The 22,299-nt window shown below is 33.4% G+C and overlaps 2 protein-coding genes across 2 annotated transcripts; one reads left to right on the top strand and one right to left on the bottom strand.

Moving 5' to 3' along the window:
- Positions 1–1,397: 1,397 nt before the first annotated feature.
- LOC121217156 (secreted RxLR effector protein 161-like) lies at positions 1,398–6,882 on the bottom strand. Its single transcript, XM_041092703.1, has 2 exons — positions 6,199–6,882; positions 1,398–1,415 (listed from the first exon to the last, which is right to left on the bottom strand). Exons 1-2 carry the CDS (start codon positions 6,880–6,882, stop codon positions 1,398–1,400), a joined length of 702 nt encoding a protein of 233 aa, XP_040948637.1.
- Positions 6,883–20,310: 13,428 nt separating this feature from the next.
- Positions 20,311–22,181, top strand: LOC107903003 (ankyrin repeat-containing protein BDA1). The gene is made up of 2 exons (XM_016829081.2): positions 20,311–20,988; positions 21,114–22,181. The coding sequence occupies exons 1-2, from the start codon at positions 20,362–20,364 to the stop codon at positions 21,990–21,992; spliced, it is 1,506 nt and encodes a 501-aa protein (XP_016684570.1). The 5' UTR covers positions 20,311–20,361; the 3' UTR covers positions 21,993–22,181.
- Positions 22,182–22,299: the final 118 nt, after the last annotated feature.

Genomic DNA, 22,299 nt, shown 5'->3' with positions numbered 1-22,299 from the left:
TATCTTCCTCCATGTAATTTTCAGAGTCATAAAGAGCATAAGAGGGGTTTAGCTTGTTGATGTTTCCTTATCTCCTATCAAGTAGCCAATCTTTTCTTGTCCCCAAATATACATTCAGATAGATTGAGACCAATGCAAAAAATTATCACCATTTAATTTGATATTGATGATTTGAATAGAATGTGATTTACTAGTAGTAGATAAATGTACCGTCCATCCAAACCCACTCTTAGCTTAAGTTTTGATCTACCCTTGAACTGATCCACTGGTTAACTTTAAATTAAAAAAAATTTAATTATTAAATACGAATTCAGACCCTAACATGTTAACCCAAATTCATAAAAATCTTGTTCAAGACCCGATGTAGTAAGTTTTAGATTAGTATATATAGGCAACCAAGTAAAATCATTTCAATTTGGTTTCCCTCTTTTAATCAATTTTACGGATATCTTGCTATGATTTCGTGTGGGAAGTTAAGAGAGGCCGCTAAAGCAGGAAATATAGATAGCTTGTATGCGGTAATTTGGAAGGATCCATATATTTTAGACCGAATCGATCAAGTTCCTTTCATCGACACTCCTGTACAAGTAGCTGTAACATCGGGGCAGGATGATTTCGCAGTGGAGGTTATGAATTTGAAGCCATCACTAGCTAGGAAGCTGAATACAGATAGCTATAGTCCGATTCACTTGGCAATCCAAGACGAGAGAATGGTACTTTGCCTCTTCGAAATAGATAAAGATCTTGTTCGTGTCAAAGGAAGAGAAGGCTATGCGCCTTTACATTACGCAGCTGAACAAGGAAACCTTCGTCTTTTGGCCCAATTTTTGGTCGATTCTCCTGAATGTGTGCGGGATGTGACGATTAGGAGCGAGACTCTTTACACATTGCTGCAAAGAACAACAAACTAGAACCTGTTCAAGTGTTGGCGCAATCGCTACGAAAGACTAATTGTTGGATTTTTAGCAAGCAAAGATGAAAAGCGATCGAAGCAAAAGAAAAGAAACTTGAAAGAACAAAAACTCAGCAAAGAATTGTAATTGAAAGTCATATATTTTTCATTCAAATTTTGAATATATGAAGGTTACAAAAATATTTGACAGTTACCTACTAATTTAACTGCTCTTACTTAACACTTACTAAAAATATAGCAACTTGTATACAAAACAAAGCTGGCATATTAGCTATTACATCAGTCAATCTTTCCTACTAACTTAGCTAACTCATTACAAAGATTTAGGCTAAGTTCCATAGGAACAAAATATTCAAAAAGTAATTCTATAACTGAACCAACTCCATTTCTTTGCTACAAAACAGTATAGCAGCTAAACTTGTAAAATTTGCTGCTGCTGGTCTTTTGACCAATTTGTTGCTGTTGGTTCTTTATGGCCACGGCTTCAACACTCCTCCTTGGACTGCATGCAACAAACACCAACCCTTTCCTTCAAAGCATTAAATCGGTTGGCTCCCAATGGTTTAGTTAAAATGTCAGCTAACTGAATTTCTGAGCTGCAATGAACTAAGCTAACCTCCCTCGATTGCTCAGCTTCTCTAACAAAATGGAATTTAATTTTAAAGTGTTTAGTCTTACCATGGAAGACTAGATTCTTGGCTATGGCTGTGACACCCCTAAAGTGACCCTAGTCGGAAAGTGGTTTCGGGACCACTAAACCGAGTCATAAAGATAATTAACCGTCATAGTTGATGCTCATTATATGTACATATGCATGTGTGAAAATTTCATGTTTGAATTTTGTTAATGGTAAGTGAATTTTATCAAATAGGACTTATGTGAGAAAATTTGAAAATGTGCTAGGCAAATGTAAAGTGGCCTAATAATGCATGTTGTGAAATGATGGGTTTGCATGTCAAATTCCCCACCTTAGAGGAAGTGGCCGGCCATGAGGGTATGGGATACAAAGCATATGCATTTTGTATTAATATTATAACGACTACATGGTTTTGTAATAGGAAATAAGTATTAAAAAAAACATATTAAAGACATTTTATGCTAATATGTGTGGGAAGAATAATAAAATATGAGGGGAGTGGGAGGAGAAACCAAAGTTGTCTCCCCCTTACTCCCCATTGCCGTGACTAGAGAAAGGGGAGGAAAAACAAAATTCTTCCTTTGTTGTTCAACATGGCTGAATGGAAGGAAGAAGAAGAGGGGAAGTTCGGCCAAGGTGGTTCTTGAGATTAAGGTATGTTCAATGTTGCTTTTGGAGGTTTACACATCCTTTGGAGGGTTAGCCTACTTCTATTTATCTCATGGATGAAATTAGAGTTGTTGGAGAGTTAGGATTCGGCTAAGAGGCTTCAAAATTTTAGTTGATGCCTTGATACTACTAGCATGTTAGCTATATGGATGTGTTAAATTACTTGAAATGCTAGATAAATTTGAACTCCCTACCAAATTCTTTAGGCAACCCATGTTAGAAATTTCGGTATTGAGATGTCTAGATCTTTCGGCCATTGTAGCTATGGAGGAATAAAGTTTTTGTTTCTTGTTAAATTGGATGAATCTTGTTGTATGAGTGCTTAAACAAACTATGATTAAATGGATGCATAAATTCAAAGTGGGAAGAAATGGGCTATTATATTTGATGCTAATGCCGAATATGAAGATGATGAACTTGAATAAATAATATTCAGCTAGCATGATAAGTTATGAAATATTAAGTAGATGATATAATTGATTGATGAAGTGGCTAATAAGGATTTCTAATGAAATTGTTGCCAAGGCCGAATGTATCTTGAAGTAAATAAAAAAATTCTAAATGTGCATTATGTGCTTATATGTGTATTCGGCTAGGGAAGTTTGACATGAAACTTTGATAGGTTTGAGAGATGAATGACCGAATGAGCTAGAGGTTATGTATGGGTGAATTTTATGCACATGTGTGTGTGTGGCATTAGTAGCTAATGGCATTCGGCATTGTTTAATTAAAATTAGAAATGAATGCTTGAAAGTTAAATAGGTCACTCTAATGACCAAATATGCTAAAAGCTAATATATGGACAAATGATACGAACGAATCGGTTTTTGAAATGTATATGGTTGCCATATATATGTGTTTGATTGAGAAGTAAATTTGTTTGATTTAGCTCAAGAGCCTAGAGGATCAAAGTTGGATAAGGGAAAGGAAAAAAGTGATCGAAGAGCCGTCGTAATCGTTCGGCAACTTCCGAGGTAAGTTTTAAGTGTTTAAACGTTGAGTAAATTCAATTATAATAGGACATGATGAGCTGATTTAATAAGATATGATGTGGCCATGATATGTTCTAAGCTCAAATGGTAAGTTCTTAAGTGTTTGAGCTTGGGAATTTAAAGGTAATTTGAAATAGTCTGCTTCGGACAGCAGCAGTAACGTGACTTTAGAAAATCACCATAAATTTATGGACTTGAATTAGAGGCTGAATGAGACATGAAATTAAAGCTTAATGAGTCTAGTTTCTTATAAAAGAAACCGTGTAAGCAAAGGAATTTCCGATAATGAGATATTTAAAGTTGTGTGAGACGGTGTCAGAATGACTCCGAAATCCCCTGTTCTGTTTTTAGAAAATCATTATAAATTGTACAAAAATGGTTATAAGATAAAATTTATATGCTTAGACTCCTTAATGAGTCTAGTTTCAAATAAAATCAAATACAACACATTTTGAATTCTGTAAAATGAGAAATTTGATTTGTAGTGAAGAGTGGTCAGATTAGTCAAACAGTGGAACAGGGGAAACTTTAAGAAAAATCTGGTATTGATTGGCCAAACCTAAAATTCTAGAAATTTTATGGATGGAAGATATATGAGTCTATATTCAGGAAAAATTAACGGAAAGTGATTTGGAGTTTTGTAGCTCCAGTTATAAATGATTTAGTGACTATTGCTCAGGAAAAACAGCTTGTGCTGAATTTGAGATTGTGTTGTAAACCTTGATAAACTTGTTCTAGTTGCTCATGAGCTATCGATTAAACCCATACGTGAATTCTAAATTGTGATATTGGAAAATGATAGATGTAGATTCAGCCAAGAGAGTGTATATATGTGATAAGGCCTAATGGCCGATGTGATGAATGTGAAAGTGTATGTATGTAATAAGGCCTAATGGCCAATGTGATGAATGTGAAAGTGTATGTATATATGTGATAAGGCCTAATGGCCGATGTGATGAATGTGAAAGTGTATGTATGTAATAAGGCCTAATGGCCGATGTGATGAATGTGAAAGTGTATGTATATGTGATAAGGCCTAATGGCCGATGTGATGAATGTGAAAGTGTATGATGTGATGAATGTGAAAGTGTATGTATATATGTGATAAGGCCTAATGGCCGATGTGATGAATGTGAAAGTGTATGTATATCTGTAATAAGGCCTAATAGCCGATGTGATGAATGTGAAAGTGTATATGTGTGATAAGGCCTAATAGCCGACGTGATGAATGTGAAAGTGTATATGTGTGATAAGGCCTAATGGCCGACGTGATGAATGTGAAAGTGTATATGTGTGATAAGCCCTAATGGCCGACGTGATGAATGTGAAAGTGTATATGTGTGATAAGGCCTAATGGCCGATGTGATGAATGTGAAAGTGTATATATGTGACAAGGCCGAGTGGCCAACGTAATGGATGTGAAAGTGCATAAATGTGATAAGTCCCGAAAGGCATTTGTGTCAGTACTATATCCGGGTTAAAACCCCGCAGGCTTTATGCGAGAATATTATCATTGATTAATGTCCTTAAGCTTCGTGCTTGTACTATATCCGAGCTCTAAAGACCCGATGACTACGTGTGGGGATTTTGTCCGGGTAAGACCCGATAACTTCGTGTGGAGATTATGTCCGGGTAAGACTTCGTAATAAGAATTGCTTATAAATATATTCAATGCGAAAGGTTAAACAGGTATGTACTTCAAGTTTATATGTGAGCTTGATTTGCACTAAATCATAAGGTAGTTATGTGATGCATACGAAAGCAATCTATGAGACTATTCCTATGATTATGTGACATCGGATCAGTGTGAGAGGTGATGTGAAATCATACGATATATCTATCTCACATGAGCTCACTTTTATGTGAAAGTTTATCTGCCTATTGTATATGATGAGATGTGCAGATTCGGTAAAGGGATGGTATGCCCGAAGGAAGAGTGAAATAAAAATACGAACAATTATGTTATAATTTGATTGTTATCTGTTGACACTGCTTAAAACTTACTAAGCATTGTAATGCTTACTCCGTTTACTCTGTTTCCTCTGTTTTATAGATCTCATTGCGAAGCTACAGGCTCGGGGATCGTCAGCAACTAGTCACACTATCACTATCCACTGTTTGGTACTGCTATGTTTCAGATTGTCTTATGGCATGTATAAAATAGACTAGTGGCGGAAGAATATTTTGGTTAATGTATATAGCCATGCGAAAATGGCTTATATATGTTTGAGCATAATGTTATAATCATTTGGTATGGAATGGTTAATCGCTATCATGATTTGTGCTATTTATGCTAAAAGGGCTAGTTGAATCATGGAAACTATGAAATAGGTAAAGTCTACCTTAAAGGCAGATGCTGGCAGCAGCAGTGATGTAGATTTGGAAAATCACTAAAAATAGTAGGATTGGAATTAAATAGTGAATAAATTATGTAAACGAACCTTGATGAATCTATTTTCATAGGAAAGTAACGAAATGATCATATGAACAGTATGTTAAGAGATATTCAGGTTCTTGTGAGAAAGGGCCAGAACGGTTTCTGGATTCCCTGTTCCGACTTTGGAAATTCATTATAAATTAACCAGAGATAATTAGGAGTCATGCCATATATGTATGGATTCCTCTCTGAGTCTAGTTTCTATAGAAACAAACGGCATCAGTATTGAAGCCCTGTGCAGGGAGATATCCAAGTCGTAATGCGCAAAGGTCAGTGTAGTCGATCCCTGTAACATGGGAGACTTTGACTAATAAACTGTACTAATTGGCCTGACCAAAAATTCTAGAAAAAAATATGTAGATGGGAATATGAGTCTAGTTTCAGGGAAAAATTACAAAACTGATTTTCAAGTTGTGAAACTCAAGATATGATTTTTAAAGCAACTAGTATGCAGATTGGCAGTGTCTGGGAAATTTTTTTTTATAAGTGATTAAAGTCTGCTAACACCTCGTGTTCGACTCCGGTGACGGTCTCGGGTTCGGGGTGTTACAATGGCCATAGCTGATTGATTATCCACACTAATCTCAGTAGGCTGAGCTTGATTTTCATTCAAATCATCCAAAATCTTCCTAAGCCAAATGGCTTGATTTACTGCTGCTGCTGCTGAAATATACTCAGCCTCTGCTGTGGATTGTGCAACAGTTTGTTGCTTCTTTGAACTCCAGCTGAAAACACTCGAGCCTAAGGTGAAAAAGTAACCTGAAGTACTCCTCATGTCATCAACTGACCCTGCCCAATCGCTATTAGAATAGCCTACAAGTTTCAGCTCCTTTGCCCTCCAAAACTTCATACCAGCATCGATGGTTCCTTTGACATACCTTAACACTCTTTTTGCTGCCTTCAGATGTGCCACATTACTGCAGTGCATAAACCTTGAAAGTAGACTAATAGCATAGACAATGTCTGGTCTAGTTGCTGTTAAATAAAGCAAACAACCAATTAAGCTTCTATATGCTTTCTCATCTACACGATCATGTTCACTGGCACTTGACAATTTTTCCCCCAATGCAACAGGTGTAGTGACTGATTTGCATTTTGACATGCAAAATTTTTCAAGCACCTTGGAAGCAAATGTCCGCTGACTTATGAAAATACCATCACTTCCTTGTCTGATTTCCATACCAAGAAAATAGGTCATTAGACCAAGGTCAGTCATCTCAAAGACATGTTGCATCTATTTCTTGAAGTCTTCAATAAGTTCATCTTTACAGCCAATGACCAGCAGATCATCAACATACAAGGAAACAATTAACAAGGTTTCCTTATGATCCTTCTTAACATAGAGTGTAGGCTCGCTGACACTCTTTACAAACCTGAGCCTTGCCAAATAGCCATCAATCCTTTCATACCAGGCTCTTGGAGCCTGCTTTAGGCCATATAATGCCTTTTTCAATTTGTAAACCTTCTGTTTTTCACCAGTGACCTTAAAACCCTCAGGTTGCTCAATGAATATTTCTTCATTAAGAAAGTCATTTAGAAAGGCTGACTTAACATCTAAATGATGCACCTTCCAGTGCTTTTGAGCTGCCAAAGCAAGCAGCAATCTGATAGTATCCAACCTTGCAACAGGTGCAAAGGTTTCAGAAAAATCAACCTCTTGCTGCTGACTATACCCTTTCACAACCAATCTGGCCTTGTGTATGTTCAAAGTACCATCAGCATTGTTTTTAGTCCTAAAGACCCATTTGACACCAATGATTCTTCTGTTTTCAGGTCTATCGACAAGCTCCCAAGTGTCATTCTTCTGAATCATACTCAGTTCAGTTTCCATAGCCTCTTGCCAGCACCTTTCTTTTGCAGCTTCTTCAAAACATGAAGGCTCTACTAGAGTTACTGCACATCTTTCATAAATGTTTGCTAATGTCCTAGTGCCTTGAATAGGTTCATCATCATAGCCATCTTCAGTTATTGCTTCATTTTCAGCTTCCTGCAAATCAATATCAATCTGATCTGCCTCGGGCAAATTTGCTTCAATTCCATCCCATTTTCAGCTACTTGCTTCACTGAATTTCACATCTCTGCTCACTACAATCTTCTTGGTCAGTAGATCAAAGACTCTGTATCCTTTCTTCACATTGCTGTAGCCAACAAACACCCCTGGCATGGACCTCCTGTCCAACTTGGTTCTTTTCTCCTCAGGTACCAACACATAACATAGACAGCCAAATATTTTCACATGAGAGACAGATGGTTTCTGTCCAAACCAGGCTTCAAAGGGTGTTTTACCCTTGACTGCATTGGTAGGAAGCCTATTTAACAGATAAACAACTATGTTCACAGCTTCTGCCCAAAAAATGTTTGGCATTTTAGGCTCAAATAAAAGACACCTAGCCATGTCAAGGATTGTTCTATTTTTTCTCTCACAGACTCCATTTTGCTGTGGAGTATAAACAGTGGTTAGCTGGTGTTGAATTCCAGAATCATCACACATCTTTTGAAATTTCTGAGATACATACTCAGAACCATTGTCAAACCTCAAGCATTTCAACTTGCAGCTAGCTTGGTTTTCAGCTTAAGCTTTAAATTTGCAGAAAAAATCATAAACATCTGACTTGTGCTTCAAAAAATTTATCCAACAGAACCTAGAATAATCATCAATGAAAAGCACAAAGTACCTGCTGCCATTTAAGGAGGTGGTCTTCATAGGTCCACAGATACCAGTATGAACAAGCTGAAGCTTTCCTTGTGCTCTCCATGCCTTGTTGACTGGAAAGGGTAATCTGGTCTGTTTGCCTAGTTGACAGACCTCACATACAGCATCCTTTGGCTCGATTTTGGACATGTCACTGACCAAATTCATTTTGTGCAACATGTTCAGTGAATTGTAGTTCACATGCCCCATCCTCCTGTGCCACAAGTCTGTCTCATCAGACTGAGATGCATATGCCTTGGCCTGAAGCTGATTCACATCTACAATGAAGGTCCTGTCTTGCATAGCCACTGTAGTTAACACTTCACTAGCAGAATTTTTGATCAAACAGTTTTTGCCTTCAAAAATTAGAGAGTAGCCTTTTTCCAATAGTTGGCCAACACTTAATAAGTTTTGGTCAATGTCAGGTACATAGAGAACCTCTGAAATGGTTTTAATACCTGACTTAGTGCTTATCAAGGCCTTGCCTTTCCCTTTTGCCTCCAGCAGCTCACCATTGCCAATTCTGACTTTGGAATTAAAGGTGGTGTCAAGCTCCTTGAATATACTCTTCTCAGAAGCCATATGGTGGGTACATCCACTGTCAATCAGCCATATTTTACTAACTTTGCTCGAGCTTGCAAAGCATGATGCTGAAAAAACATGCTTTTCTGGTGCTTCAACCTCTTTTGCAGCTTGAGCTTGGCTTTGAAATTGTGGTTGTGGTTTTGACTTGCTCTTACAGACCTTTTCAATGTGGCCAAATTGCTTGCAGGCTCTGCATTGAATGTCTGGTCTGTACCAGTAGTATTTCTCAAGGTGAGTAGTCTTCTTGCAATAAACACAAGGTGGGAACTTCTTTTTGACAGGTTCTTTCTTCTTCTTCTCAGTCCAAGGCTTCTTGCCTTTGGCATTTAAGTTTGCACTTGAGCTTTCTCTGCCTCTAGCCTGAAAAGCTCCTTCATAGTGGTCCTCCTGCCTATTTGCCCTTCTATGCTCTTGAGCATAAAGAGCATTTATAAGCTCAGTTAAAGGGATCGTTGATAAGTCCCATGAATCTTCCAGGGAGGAAATTTTTACCTCATACTTCTCTGGCAAGGTTGTTATGACCTTCTCAACCACTCTTTGGTCACTGAATTCTTCCCCAAGCTGCCTTATATTGTTGACAGTAGCCATGATTCTGTCAGCATACTGCTTGATGGTTTCTGAGTCCTTCATCTTGAGGTTTTCAAAATCTCTTCTCATGTTGATCAGCTGCTGTTGCCTGGTCTTGTCAGACCCCTGAAACTCCTCTTTGAGTTTGTCCCAAGCCTGCTTTGGAGTGTCACAAGCCATTATTCTTGTGACAATAACATCAGAGACTCCACTTTGAAGGCACGACATAGCCTTGTACTTCTTGGCACAGTCTTCATTGTGCTGCCTGATCTGGGCTATAGTCGGGTTGGTTCTCAGTGGTGGTGGCTCAGTGTCATTGAGAACAACATTCCACAGGTCATATGCCTGCATGTATGTTCTCATTTTTACTGCCCAGATGTTGTAATTTTCTCCAGCAAAGACAGGTGGAGGAGGTGGTGTAAAACTCATTTTCAGCAACCAAAAACAACCTTTGCTTCTTTTGTTTCAAGTACAGCTTGCTTAATGACAGTGTACAACCAAGGCCCTCAAAGATTGAAAGCTCTGATACCATTTGTTGGATTTTAGCAAGCAAAGATGAAAAACGATCGAAGCAAAAGAAAAGAAACTTGAAAGAACAAAAACTCAGCAAAGAATCTTAACTGAAAGTCATATATTTTTTATTCAAATTTTGAATATATGAAGGTTACAAAAATATTTGACAGTTACCTACTAATTTAACTGCTCTTACTTAACACTTACTAAAAAATATAGCAACTTGATTACAAAACAAAGCTGGCATATCAGCTATTACATCAGTCAATCTTTCCTACTAACTTAGCTAACTCATTACAAAGATTTAGGCTAAGTTCCATAGGAACAAAATATTCAAAAAGTAATTCTATAACTGAACCAACTCCATTTCTTTGCTACAAAACAGTATAGTAGCTAAACTTGTAAAATTTGCTGCTGCTGGTCTTTTGACCAATTTGTTGCTATTGGTTCTTTGTTGTAATGCAGGCCACGGCTTTAACACTTATTTTTACTGCTCCTCTATGAGGAAAAAGCTATTGAATTGGAAAGACAAGGATGGTAACACTGCGTTGCATGTTGCTGCATATAATCAACCTCAGGTACGTTATTCTTTCGGACAATTAGTCTTAGTCAATGGTGTTATTTTTTTGTCGATTAATTGATGTTGATTTTTATATCAATTAAGAAGATGATCAAATTCCTATTAGACTGCAAAGTTAAAGTGAATGAGATCATTTCAAGTGGTAAAACTCCACTGGATGTCATACAAGAACTTCAAACCCTAGACGAAGCTTCAAAGAGAGATTCCATGAAAATTCTTCGCAATGCCGAAGCTTTGAATGCTTCCTTAACTCCAAGACCTCGACACTTAACACCAATTATTGAGAACAAATATTACAGGCCTCGAAAGAGCATTGGGTGAATTATTTCTAGATATTACAAACATGTCTACCGAAAGAAGCAGTGCAGTTCTTGTAATATTAGTCTTGATTCTAACATCAACTTACCAAGCCACTCTTAGCCCTCCCGGCGGTGTTTTACAAGCTGATTCCAAAGATCCAACCAACCAAGACTTTCACAGTTTTGCCCCACAAAAAACGCTTCAAATTTATGGATTCAAGTCTCGATATATGTACATATATCATAGCCGATGTTCAAAGTTTCGGATTGAAGAACCCAACTCTAGTGACAAAAAATCCAATCATATGAACTCCAAATGTGGGAAATCGACTTTAAAATATTCAAGAGATTTTCGTCTGTTTTACGTTCCAAACACTATAGCATTCATTGTGACATTTATTCTGACACTGGGGTTGCTTGCAGTTGTTGCCAGTAGGATAACTTGGCTTCTTTTACCGCCATTACTTCTTTTATATTTTTGCCTATTGAGTTCTACTTTTGACATATCTCCGGAAAATGCTCCTGTATTTATTGCTTTTGCTCCTTTACTTAGTCTACCTATAATGTTTAGGGTCATCAGACATGCAAAATGCCTTGGGAAATATACGGGTGAAAAACTTTAAACATGTTTTTCTCTTCATACCAAAGAATGTATTTTTCTTAAACATAATCTTCAACTCTAAATTAGATTTCAGATATTGGCACCAGCAATCCATTGCCTTTATTCTCATAATGCAGATTCCTTTGTCCCATTTTGACACTTAAACTTTGCGTACCTAATGGCATTAAAAAAATCAACCATTTAGAACACGTCACATCATTGATGACATAACAAGTTGACTGGTGACATGGCACATTGATCAAGTTGACTGGTCGTTAACCCATTGACCCACCATTCATTGACATTGGCTCACGTTGACCTTCCATAGACTAATGTTGACCAGTCGTTGTTGGTATTGATCCGTATTAACAGGCCATCGACCTGTCCAAATTCATTAAAAATTATTTTAAGATTATAAAAGTATTTAAAAATAAAAATTGCAAAAATTATGAAAAATACGTAAAAGAATATTTAGGAAATTTAAAATTTATTTTAAAAATATAAAAATTATTATAAAATATTAAAAGTTCTAAAGTTCTTAAAATGTAAAAAAATTGTTAACAAAATATAAAAACATCATTAATTTTTTAAGAAAATGATTAAAAATTGCTTTAAAATTGTTTAAAAATTGTGAAAATCCAAAAAGTTTTAAAAAATATGTAATGATTTTTACAACATTTTAAAACTAACTTCTAATATTCGAGTTGAATGCTTATTTTTTCAATTTTCAATCACAACAAGAAATATGACCTTTCGTAGCTTTTCTCGGGTAATTTACCAATAAAAGCCCTTTTTTTCAAAATTCACCGAAATGGGCCAACTATTTAATTATTTACTGGAATGGTCTATTTTCCGCGAAATCACTTCCACGTCAGCGGATGTCAGGGTGCGTGCCAGGAAATCACGTCCACGTCAGCGCGACTTGCTGACGTGGAAGGAAATCGCGCCCTCTAGGACGCGATTTGCTGACGTGGCATGAACAGTTTATGTTTTTTAGCTTGGAAAACTTTGAAAGGCCATAACTTTTGGCTCGGTTGTCCGATTGAGACGATTTTTTTTATTTCGAATAACTTTTTGAGATCTACGCGCTGGCAAACTGTCGGATTGCCGCAGTTTTCATCTAAAAAGATCATTTTTTGCCCCTAAATTTTGATTTTTCAGTTTAAAATTGAATTTTAAAACATTCAAATCATTATTTTCCTTATTTATTTGAAGTAAACACCGGATCTTTTTTTACAGAATTGTTGTATTATTTTTTCTGATTTGACATGTGTATGGAATAGGTCCGATAAATCGTTAGAACGTAAGTGATATAATTAAGATAATAACATTATTTCTATAATATGTTAATTAATTAGTTTAGCTTAGTTGGTTAAGATACTTGCTCTTTTCCCTTAGTACCTTGGTTTAAATCTTGTTGGTAACAATTTTGAATCTTTTTTGTACTTGTTGCATTTATTTTTTAAATCAATTAACTGGGCCCATTTCGGTAAATTTTAAAAGAATAGGGCTTTTTTTGGTATTTTACCTAGTTAATTGATTAAAAAAATAAATGCAACAAGTACAAAAAAGATTCAAATAAATGCAACAATTCTGTAAAAAAAGATCCGATGTTTACTTCAAATAAATAAGGAAAATAATGATTTGAATGTTTCAAAATTCAATTTTAAACCAAAAAAATCAAAATTTAGGGGCAAAAAAGGATCTTTTTGGACGAAAATCGTGGCAAACCGGCAGTTTGCTAGCGCGTAGATCTCGAAAAGTTATTCGAAATAAAAAAATCGTCTCAATCGGACAACCGAGCCAAAAGTAATGGCCTTTCAAAGTTTTCCAAGCTAAAAAACATAAACTGTTCATGCCACGTCAGCAAATCGCGTCCTAGAGGGCGCGATTTCCTTCCACGTCAGCAAGTCACGCTGACGTGGACGCGATTTCCTGGCGCGTACCCTGACATCGCGCTGACGTGAAAGCGATTTAGTGGATAATGGACCATTCCGGTAAATAATTAAATAGTTGGCCCATTTCGGTAAATTTTGAAAAGAAAAGGGCTTTTATTGGTAAATTACTCGCTTTTCTCATGACATTTTTCTAAATGTCACGAAAGATGCAACTTTTAGTGACTTTGGTAATAAAAGGTAGAATTAATGGAAACGTCACGAAAGAGTGCATTAAGCTTATAGGTCGTGGTCAGTGATGTTTTAAAACGTCACAAAATATTGACTTTTCAGTAGCAGTTTAAGATATATCGTGATGTTTTTAAAATGTACCAAACAAAACATTTTTGGTGATTTTTTTTTTCACATTTTTTCGTGATTTATTAAATCTTACCAAATTAAAACATTTTTTGTGATGTTTTTCACATCTTTTCGTGATGTTTTTAAATTTAAAAAAATTAGAAAACTATAAAAATTATAAAACTTGTAAAACCTTTCAAAATTTATGGGGAAATTAAAATTAAAATTATAAAAAGTATAAAAAAAGTTAACAAAATTTAACCGAACAAATAATATATGACAAGTATGGTGACATATAGAGTGATTACATTTGTAATTTAGAACACATTATAATTAGATATTTTTTTCATTTTTACGTTAGAGTATATAATGTACTATTTTTAAATATGTCAATTCCAGTAAAATCTTTAAACACCATTTGATCATGCATGTGTAAAAATTAAGTCCCTCATCAATGTTAATCAACCGTGCATGTAAAATTATATTAAAATTTATAAAAGAAACATTTAAAAAAAAAAGAAAGTAATGAAAAAGATGAATATGTGTGTGTATATATATATATATATATATTTCAATTTAAACAGGCAATTCAGATTTGAGCCCTAAACCCCTCTTTTAGTAGTCTGTTCTATTTGATTCAAAGTTTTCAACCATTTTTCAGCCTAAAGATTTCACAGCTACTTTCTTTTCCATTTTCTTTTCTTTTCTTTTTGAAGATTTCAGCCTTAATCTCTTTTTTTTCTTTTTGTATTTTTTCATGTCTAATTTTTACTTGTTATTCGACATTGATGGTGACAAATTTCAATCTTTTTCTTTGTCTTATCACTGTTTTTTTTTTTAAATTTTGAGAATTTGGCTCTAAGATCTGTTTGGGATTTTGGGTTGTGGCCGGATATGCAAAATTGTTGAATGCAATGCAGGTTCATGCCAGTGAACCTGGAGAACATGTTCACCAAGTATGCTCTCACAAAGCTCGACAAGTTATCTCTTAGAGAGTTGTGGCAGATGACTGAGGGAAATCGGGTCGCTTTCGACTTCATTGGATGGTCTTCCAACCACCGCCCCTTTTTCTTTTTCTTATTTTCAAGCTCTTAACTGTGATCTTCTGGATTTGCAGGATTGTATCCAAGTGGAAATGTTGCTGTTGTATTATGTAGCGAAGGACGAGAAGGGGTTTCTGTCCAAAGAAGCTGTTAGAGGGTCTTGGAGCACATTTCCAAAATGTACAAGGACCCTGACAGAAAGACCCATCAACTTTCATTTCCTATTGATATCCCCAAAATAAAGCATTTGTATTTCATACATTATCAATGCTTAAGTTCATACATCAACTTAAAACAAAGCAAAATTTGGTCTTTTTTCCATCTGTAAATGGGATGAATAAAAAGAAAAGCTCAAGGATAGTAGATATTAGGTGCCACCAAAATTTGGTCTTTGCCCATCCCTACTGCCCCTGTAAATGTGAGTGCCTAATATATAATTATCTCTTTAGTGTAGCCGGACATTCTTTTTTTCTTTTATTGCCTTCTATTGATATTTGTTGTATGGTGGTTGTTTCTTCCTTGTAGAAACATAGATGAATGAGTATTAACACCAACAAAAACGAAGGAAAGTAGTGTCATTTTTTTAGATATGATTTTATAATAGGATTATTTTATGTACTGGAATGTTAAAAGTTGGGATTTTTTTCAAATTTTGAGGTCAATGGGTTGTTGGATTGTAGTGGACGTTATATATTTATACTTGTTTGGTTGTTTTATTTATGTTATGTTTTTTTTTTCTTATTATTCATATAGTTTTTGTGATATAGTTACCTTTGTTATGAAAACAAGACTAACCAAAAAAATTATTTTGTTACTTTCAAATAGACAAATAATACTTTTCCCCCCCAATATTTTGTGACATTTCACATTACTTTTCCATGATGTTTTAGTGCACCACAAATAACTAATGTTTTTGGTGAGTTTTCGTTACTCAATGCACACTTAGCAATGTCACAAAAAGTGAATTTTTAGTGGTGTTTTTAGACTTAATATCACAAAAATTAACTTTTCGTGACACTTTCTGATACGGTTAATTTGTAACGCGTCGCAAAAAACGTCATGGAAAGCCAATTTTCATGACTTCACGAAAATACTGTTTTGGTGTAGTAAATTAGACAATGAGGCCTACTTTTCCCAATAATGCATGGATTTCATGACATTGCCAACCCATGGGCATGGGGATGAATATTCAATCCCTTAACTTAACTTTTAATATTTTAAAATAAATTTTAAATTTTCTTAATATTCTTTACTAATTTTTTCTATTTTCTATTTTTAAATATTTTTTATAATTTAGCTGTTACACACCAAAACAAGTAAAGATGCAAAATTTAGATGCCAAAATGAGACAAAAAAAATTAGATACTAAAATGGGAATACGAGTCTAGTTCGATGGGTAAATCGTAAATAAAGCCTTATTTCTTTATTTATCTAGACCATAAATAAAATATTTGATTGGTGTCATAAATTAATTGTATATAATTTAGTTAAGAAATTACAAATGATAATAATTTCAAGTATTCTAAAATAAAATAGAAATCACCCTTTATGTGACCTAGATAACTTAGGATTGTACTCTTCCTAGTATAACCAATTTCTCATTAAAAAAAATATTTATATTTGGTATAATGATAAATTTAATTCTTAACATTTATCATTATCATTTTATTGTTTATATCATTTTGGCCCACAAATTTTAAAATTTAGTCAAATTGTTTTTATTTGATGAAAAAACTAATTGATTAATTAAAATTTTAATGACATGGACTTGGCAATTTAAGTGTACTTTATTGTTGAATCTTTATTATTTTTTAATTTGTTAAAATTTTAAATATTTATCATTATTTTTTGGAATTTTTATAAAGTATACTTGAATTACTATGTGAGTTATCATGTCAATGCCATTAAAATTTCAACAGCGAAATCTTTAGGCTTAATTTAAGTTTCATATTATTAAATTAATATATTACATCACTATATATTTTATATAGTCATTAACTTTAAATTTGTAAATTTGAATAATTATCAAATTCGAATATTTATTATACATATATAATAATCGTATTAAAAAAATTCTATATTTATAATTAATGTCTTTAAAATTTATTTTAATTTATAATTTAAATAATTATGTATTGTTATTTATATATTTTTTAATATAGTTATACAATATTTAAAATATGTGTTAAAAAATTTGGGTTTTACATTAGATCCATCCTGGGCTTGAATTTGAGTCAATTTTGTGTTCAGATTATTTCATGCTCGAGCTTTCTTGGACTTACATCAACTCAGGCTTGAATTTTCTCAAACTCAAAAATATTTTAGACTTAAATTTTTTAAATTCGGATTTTTAGTGGTCGGATCAATACAAATAGACTCTCAAGTTAAGACTTATTTTGCCTGCCTAGGTCAACTTGCAAAAATAGTGTCTGAAATTTAATTTTTATTAAATTTAGTCATTGCATTTCACTTAGTCTTATTAGGTTGTGCCAAAATTATAATAATGTAAAATTATGTAGTTTTTTTTAGAAAAGAACCTAAAAAGATTAGAAAATTCAAAGAACAAACTCAAACAAATTCAGAATATTTTACAAAATTATTAAAAAAAACTCTAACAAATTCAGAATCTTATACAAAATTATGTACACATGCCGCACTTCTATTCGCTCTGTATTGCCATGTCATGAATTTTAACAGCATAAATTAGCAAAATTAATGATTGGAGTAAGATTCACAATGGTTAACTTTAATATTAGAAATCAAGTAGGTGGTTAAATTGGTCTAATCAATTCAAATTAAATAAATAATTAAAAAATATAAAAATATAAAATCTGGTTCAATCGATTTTTTTATTGGGTTCAAACGGTTTGTACTGGTTTATGGGCAATGGTGGAGTCCAGGGTGTTGACAGGGCCTCGACCCCCTAAAATAGAAAATATTTTATTTAGGCCCTTTATAATTTATGAAATTTTAAATTAGTAATAGTAAAGTTATACTTTGGCCCCTAAAAATTAATAAAAATTTGATTTAATCCTTTAAAAATTATAAAGATATAAACTATTAAAATGGTGAAATTATATTATTACTATTGTAAAAATATACCGTTTAATTCTACCCCAAACAAAATTTCTAGCTCTGCCACTGTTTGTGGGTAAAATGATTTTATATCTCTCATCCAATCGATATTCCGATTAGTTTCTGATGCAACCGGTGTGACTAATTGATATAGTCATAACACTGCTAAATTTACTAAAATTAAATCATAAAGATTAATTCTGCAAATTAAGTAGAGGGGCTAATTATAGAATTAGACCAAAAGTAAAACACGTGAAATTGATGAATTGACCTTTATTCGAAGCCCTGGAAGCATGGTGAATAAATGCAATTTTATAACTTTATTTAATCTTAATCTTAAAGAAAGGAGAGTTTCTGACAAAAATGCTTTTAATTAATTCTTTTCTTTGAGGATTAGGTAATAAAATCCCTCTAAACTGTCTACCATGTTACTTTGCTTTTCATCTTTGAATCATTGTTTGCTCAAACTGAAGCAACAACCATATGTTCTTTACAATCAAATTTTGTACTCTTTCATTCCATTAATTCACAAAAATATATGTATTTATCATTTCAAACCGATTATTGAGAATTTTGTTTTGAGAAGGGTAGAATCATAAAAGCAAAATTGGAGAAAATGCTGATTTAAAAAAATATTTAGGGGAATTTTTTTCGATATTTAAAGAAATAAGTTGATTTTGGATAAAATGCGGCGTTAATTTCCCTACTAAAATATCGCCTGTCTCCACCCAAGATCCCAGCATCACAATTCCATTTTTGTCTAAATTGCGGAGTAAATGGGCTTCTAGGTGCGGTATTTTGTTAGTGATTCTTTCAGGACCATGGCTTGTCACATGAGTCTAAATTTCATATTTTCGTACGCTTTCTGAATCTTTTAACACATTAGCTCTTTTGATTAAATGGTTAAATATTAGTAATTTTGTCTTTGAGTCTTGGGTTCAGTTCCTCTCCTACTTACATTTTTATTTTTATTTCATATTATTTCAAGCTTTGCTTTTATTTTTAATTATTGTTTTAATATGTTAGTTTCTTTGATCATATGGTTAAATAATAAAGATTTTATTCTAACATCTTAGATTTGATTCCTCTGCTAAGCACATTTATATTTTTTATTTCATGTTGTTTCAAGCATTTTTCTAATTAATTTTTTAATTAATAAATGTACTTTTTTCAATTTTTTTATTTTTAATTAATTTTTAATTGATAACTCTTTTGTTTAAAAAATCAAATAATTACTGCCAAATATCATTTTCTTAGTAAATATAAATTTTATATGTGTAATATTTATTTTTCAATCCATATCACGAGTATAGTAAATTTTAGTATTATATATTTTTGTATGTGTATTTAAAATAATTATTTGAAATATTTCACATGTAAACATAATGATATTTGAAATAATTAATTGAAATATTTCACATATAAAAACATTTGAAATATCATATCCACAATGTAGATGAAAAAATAATGATATTTAAAGTATTTTATATATAAAAATAATAATGATATTTGAAATAATTATTTGATTTTATAATATTAGGAATCACCATACCCACAATATAGGTGGAGAAAATAAATATATATAGAGAAAAATATATAAAAAAATTAGTTGATGTTTTAAAAAAATAAAATATATTGATATCAATTTTATCAAAAAATATTTTTATATAATTTGAAATAATTATTTAATTTTATAAATAAAATATTTATTAATTAAAAAGATGAATTAAAAATAAAAAACTTGAAAATAATATATTTATTAATTAAAAATAAAAAAGCTTGAAACAATATGAAATAAAAAAAATACAAATATGCTTAGAGGAGGAATTGAATCTGGGACTCGAAGATAAAATTAATATTATTTAACTATTTAACTAGAGGAGCTAATATGTTAAAATTAGTAATTAAAAATAAAAGCAAAGCTTGAAACAACATGAAATAAAAAAAAAACAAAAAATATGAATAGAAGAAGAATCGAATCCAAGACTAAGGACAAAACTACTAGCATTAAACCATATAACTAAATGAGCTGATATATTAAAAAGGTCAAAAAACACGTCTTGTAGAACACGTTTTCATCTTCTCTTTCTAAAACCAACCTATTTCCCTAAATATCACATAAATTGACCCATTTCTTAATTTTCTTTAAAATTATCATTTTCATCAAATTTGGCCCACTCATATAATATACCTAAATTATGATAATAAAAATTAATAATTAAAATGATAAATCCAACTTGATATATATCAGAGATTGGGTAATTCTTGAATTTATTCTATGAAGTAGAGAGGTGTTTCTATGAAGACTGTTATGCTCCAGTTATTTTCATCGTAGCCATCACTTTGGATCATTCTTTACTTGAAGTGAAGCAATTAGGACAAATTCTTTACAATCAATTATTTTGCAATTTACGTTACGTTGCATGGGAATGGCTATATAAGTGGACGTCACTCTCCTAATTTCAACATCATTTGCAATACTTCTTTCTTTTTTCGTCAATTGCTTCCCATCAAATATACACATATGGTGGAGATGGATCCAAGGTTGAGAGATGCAACTGAAACAGGAAAGATTGATGGCTTGCGCGTTCTAATTCGAGAAGATCCATACATCTTTGAACACATTGATAAGATTCCTTTCGCAGATACTCCACTTCATATAGCAGCAAAGGAAGGGCAAATTGAGTTTGCAATGGAGATGATGAACTTGAAGCCTTCTTTTGCTAGGAAGCTAAACCCAGATGGGCTTAGCCCCATGCACTTGGCGGTGGCAAATGGGAAGACCGAGCTAGTGCTTCGACTGTTGCAGACTGATAAAGATCTGGTTCTGGTCAAAGGAACGGAAGGGAAGACTCCTTTCCATTGCGTAGTTACAATGGGAAACTCTCAGTCTCAGCTTTTAGTCGAGGTTCTTGAAGCTTGCCCTGAATGCATCGAAGATGTGACGGTTCGGAATGAGACTGCGCTGCATCTGGCTCTGATTAAGGAGCAGATGAAAGCTTTTAACATCCTAATTGGATGGCTTCAAAGGCTTCAAATGAGCCCTGATACTCCTCGTAGTATCTTGGCCTTTGAAAAGAAAATAGTGAATTGGAAAGACAAGGATAACAACACTGTATTGCACATTGCGGCTAAAAGGGGACAAGATGAGGTACATGCAATTCTATCCGTTCCTATAGCTAAATAGTGGTTGCAATGCATGCAACTGTAGTATGCGTATATAATCCTTACTTATCTGGTTGCGTTAAGTTGCATTCCCTCTGATCAATGATGCAGGCACTAAAACTGTTGTTAGATTCACAACTTTGGTTAGAAGTAAAAGCTAAGAACTCGGAAGGTTTGACAGCTCTGCAAATAATAGAAAAGGCTGAAAGACCAAGCATGGACATCAACATGAGTGGCAAAGATGATGATGATGATGATCCCAAGATTAAGCAGTACTTGAAAAAGAAAGTGAACTTTTTCAGAAGAATAAAAGTGCTGGCAGATCGCTTAAAGAACACCATGTCGGTGGAAGTAATCAACACAATGCTGGTGGTTACGGCTCTAGTTTTAACAGCAACCTACCAATCATCGTTAAGCCCCCCAGGAGGTGTTTGGCAAGATAGCAGCGAACCCAACACCACCACCATCCCAAACATAACTGTTACCAATCACTTCCTCCCTGACAACAACAATAATTCCATTTTAAATTTTATTTACGGTTTGGAATCGAAAAAACCCGGTACGACGGTCATGAATCCGCAGTGGTTCGGTTTGTTTTGGTTCTTGAACTTCGCGACCTTTGTCCTTTCAATTTTTCTAACGGTATTCCTACTTTTAAAATTCCGTCTATTCGTAATCCTTTTGATCCCGCTTTATTTGTTGGTCATCTCCTACTTCTGCTCCATGACAGTCTTATCGCCATCCACTCCTTGGTCAATATGGAACCTTTGTCTCCTCATTATTTTTGAAATCCTCCCATTGTTTACACTCCTTGTACTATTGTATGTGATCCGCAAATCTGTTATGCAAATGAAAGCCGAAATCCAGTATCGGATGCAGATGCAGATTTTTATTCACAAGGACACCAATGTTGGCATCATTAGAAGCTTTGCAAGAGTCTTGGCGTTCGGGGTGTTTCTTTTGCCATACATACTTGATACCATCTTTTAATTTTTTTTTCACAAATATTTGATTTTACACATATATAAATGGTAATGATTCCTGAATTAATAAAAAAATGGATGAAAAGATAATGGATTACATCTTAACCCATTTTATCAATGGATTTTTCATTTATTTGACTTGTGAATAAATACTTATTATATATATATTTAATTGAATTTATTGGTTTTTATTTTTTACCTCTATTTTATAGTTTATTTTTCGGTATTTATGGAATATATTAGAATTGATTTATATTTAATTCACAGAAAATTATTTGGCACACTGCTAATAAAATGTTTTACTCTACAATTGA

This window comes from Gossypium hirsutum, chromosome D05 (genome assembly GCF_007990345.1).
Source record: "Gossypium hirsutum isolate 1008001.06 chromosome D05, Gossypium_hirsutum_v2.1, whole genome shotgun sequence".
Classification (NCBI taxonomy): domain Eukaryota; kingdom Viridiplantae; phylum Streptophyta; class Magnoliopsida; order Malvales; family Malvaceae; genus Gossypium; species Gossypium hirsutum.
Note: the sequence above shows the minus strand (reverse complement) of the source record. Positions and strands in the feature narration are given on the sequence as shown.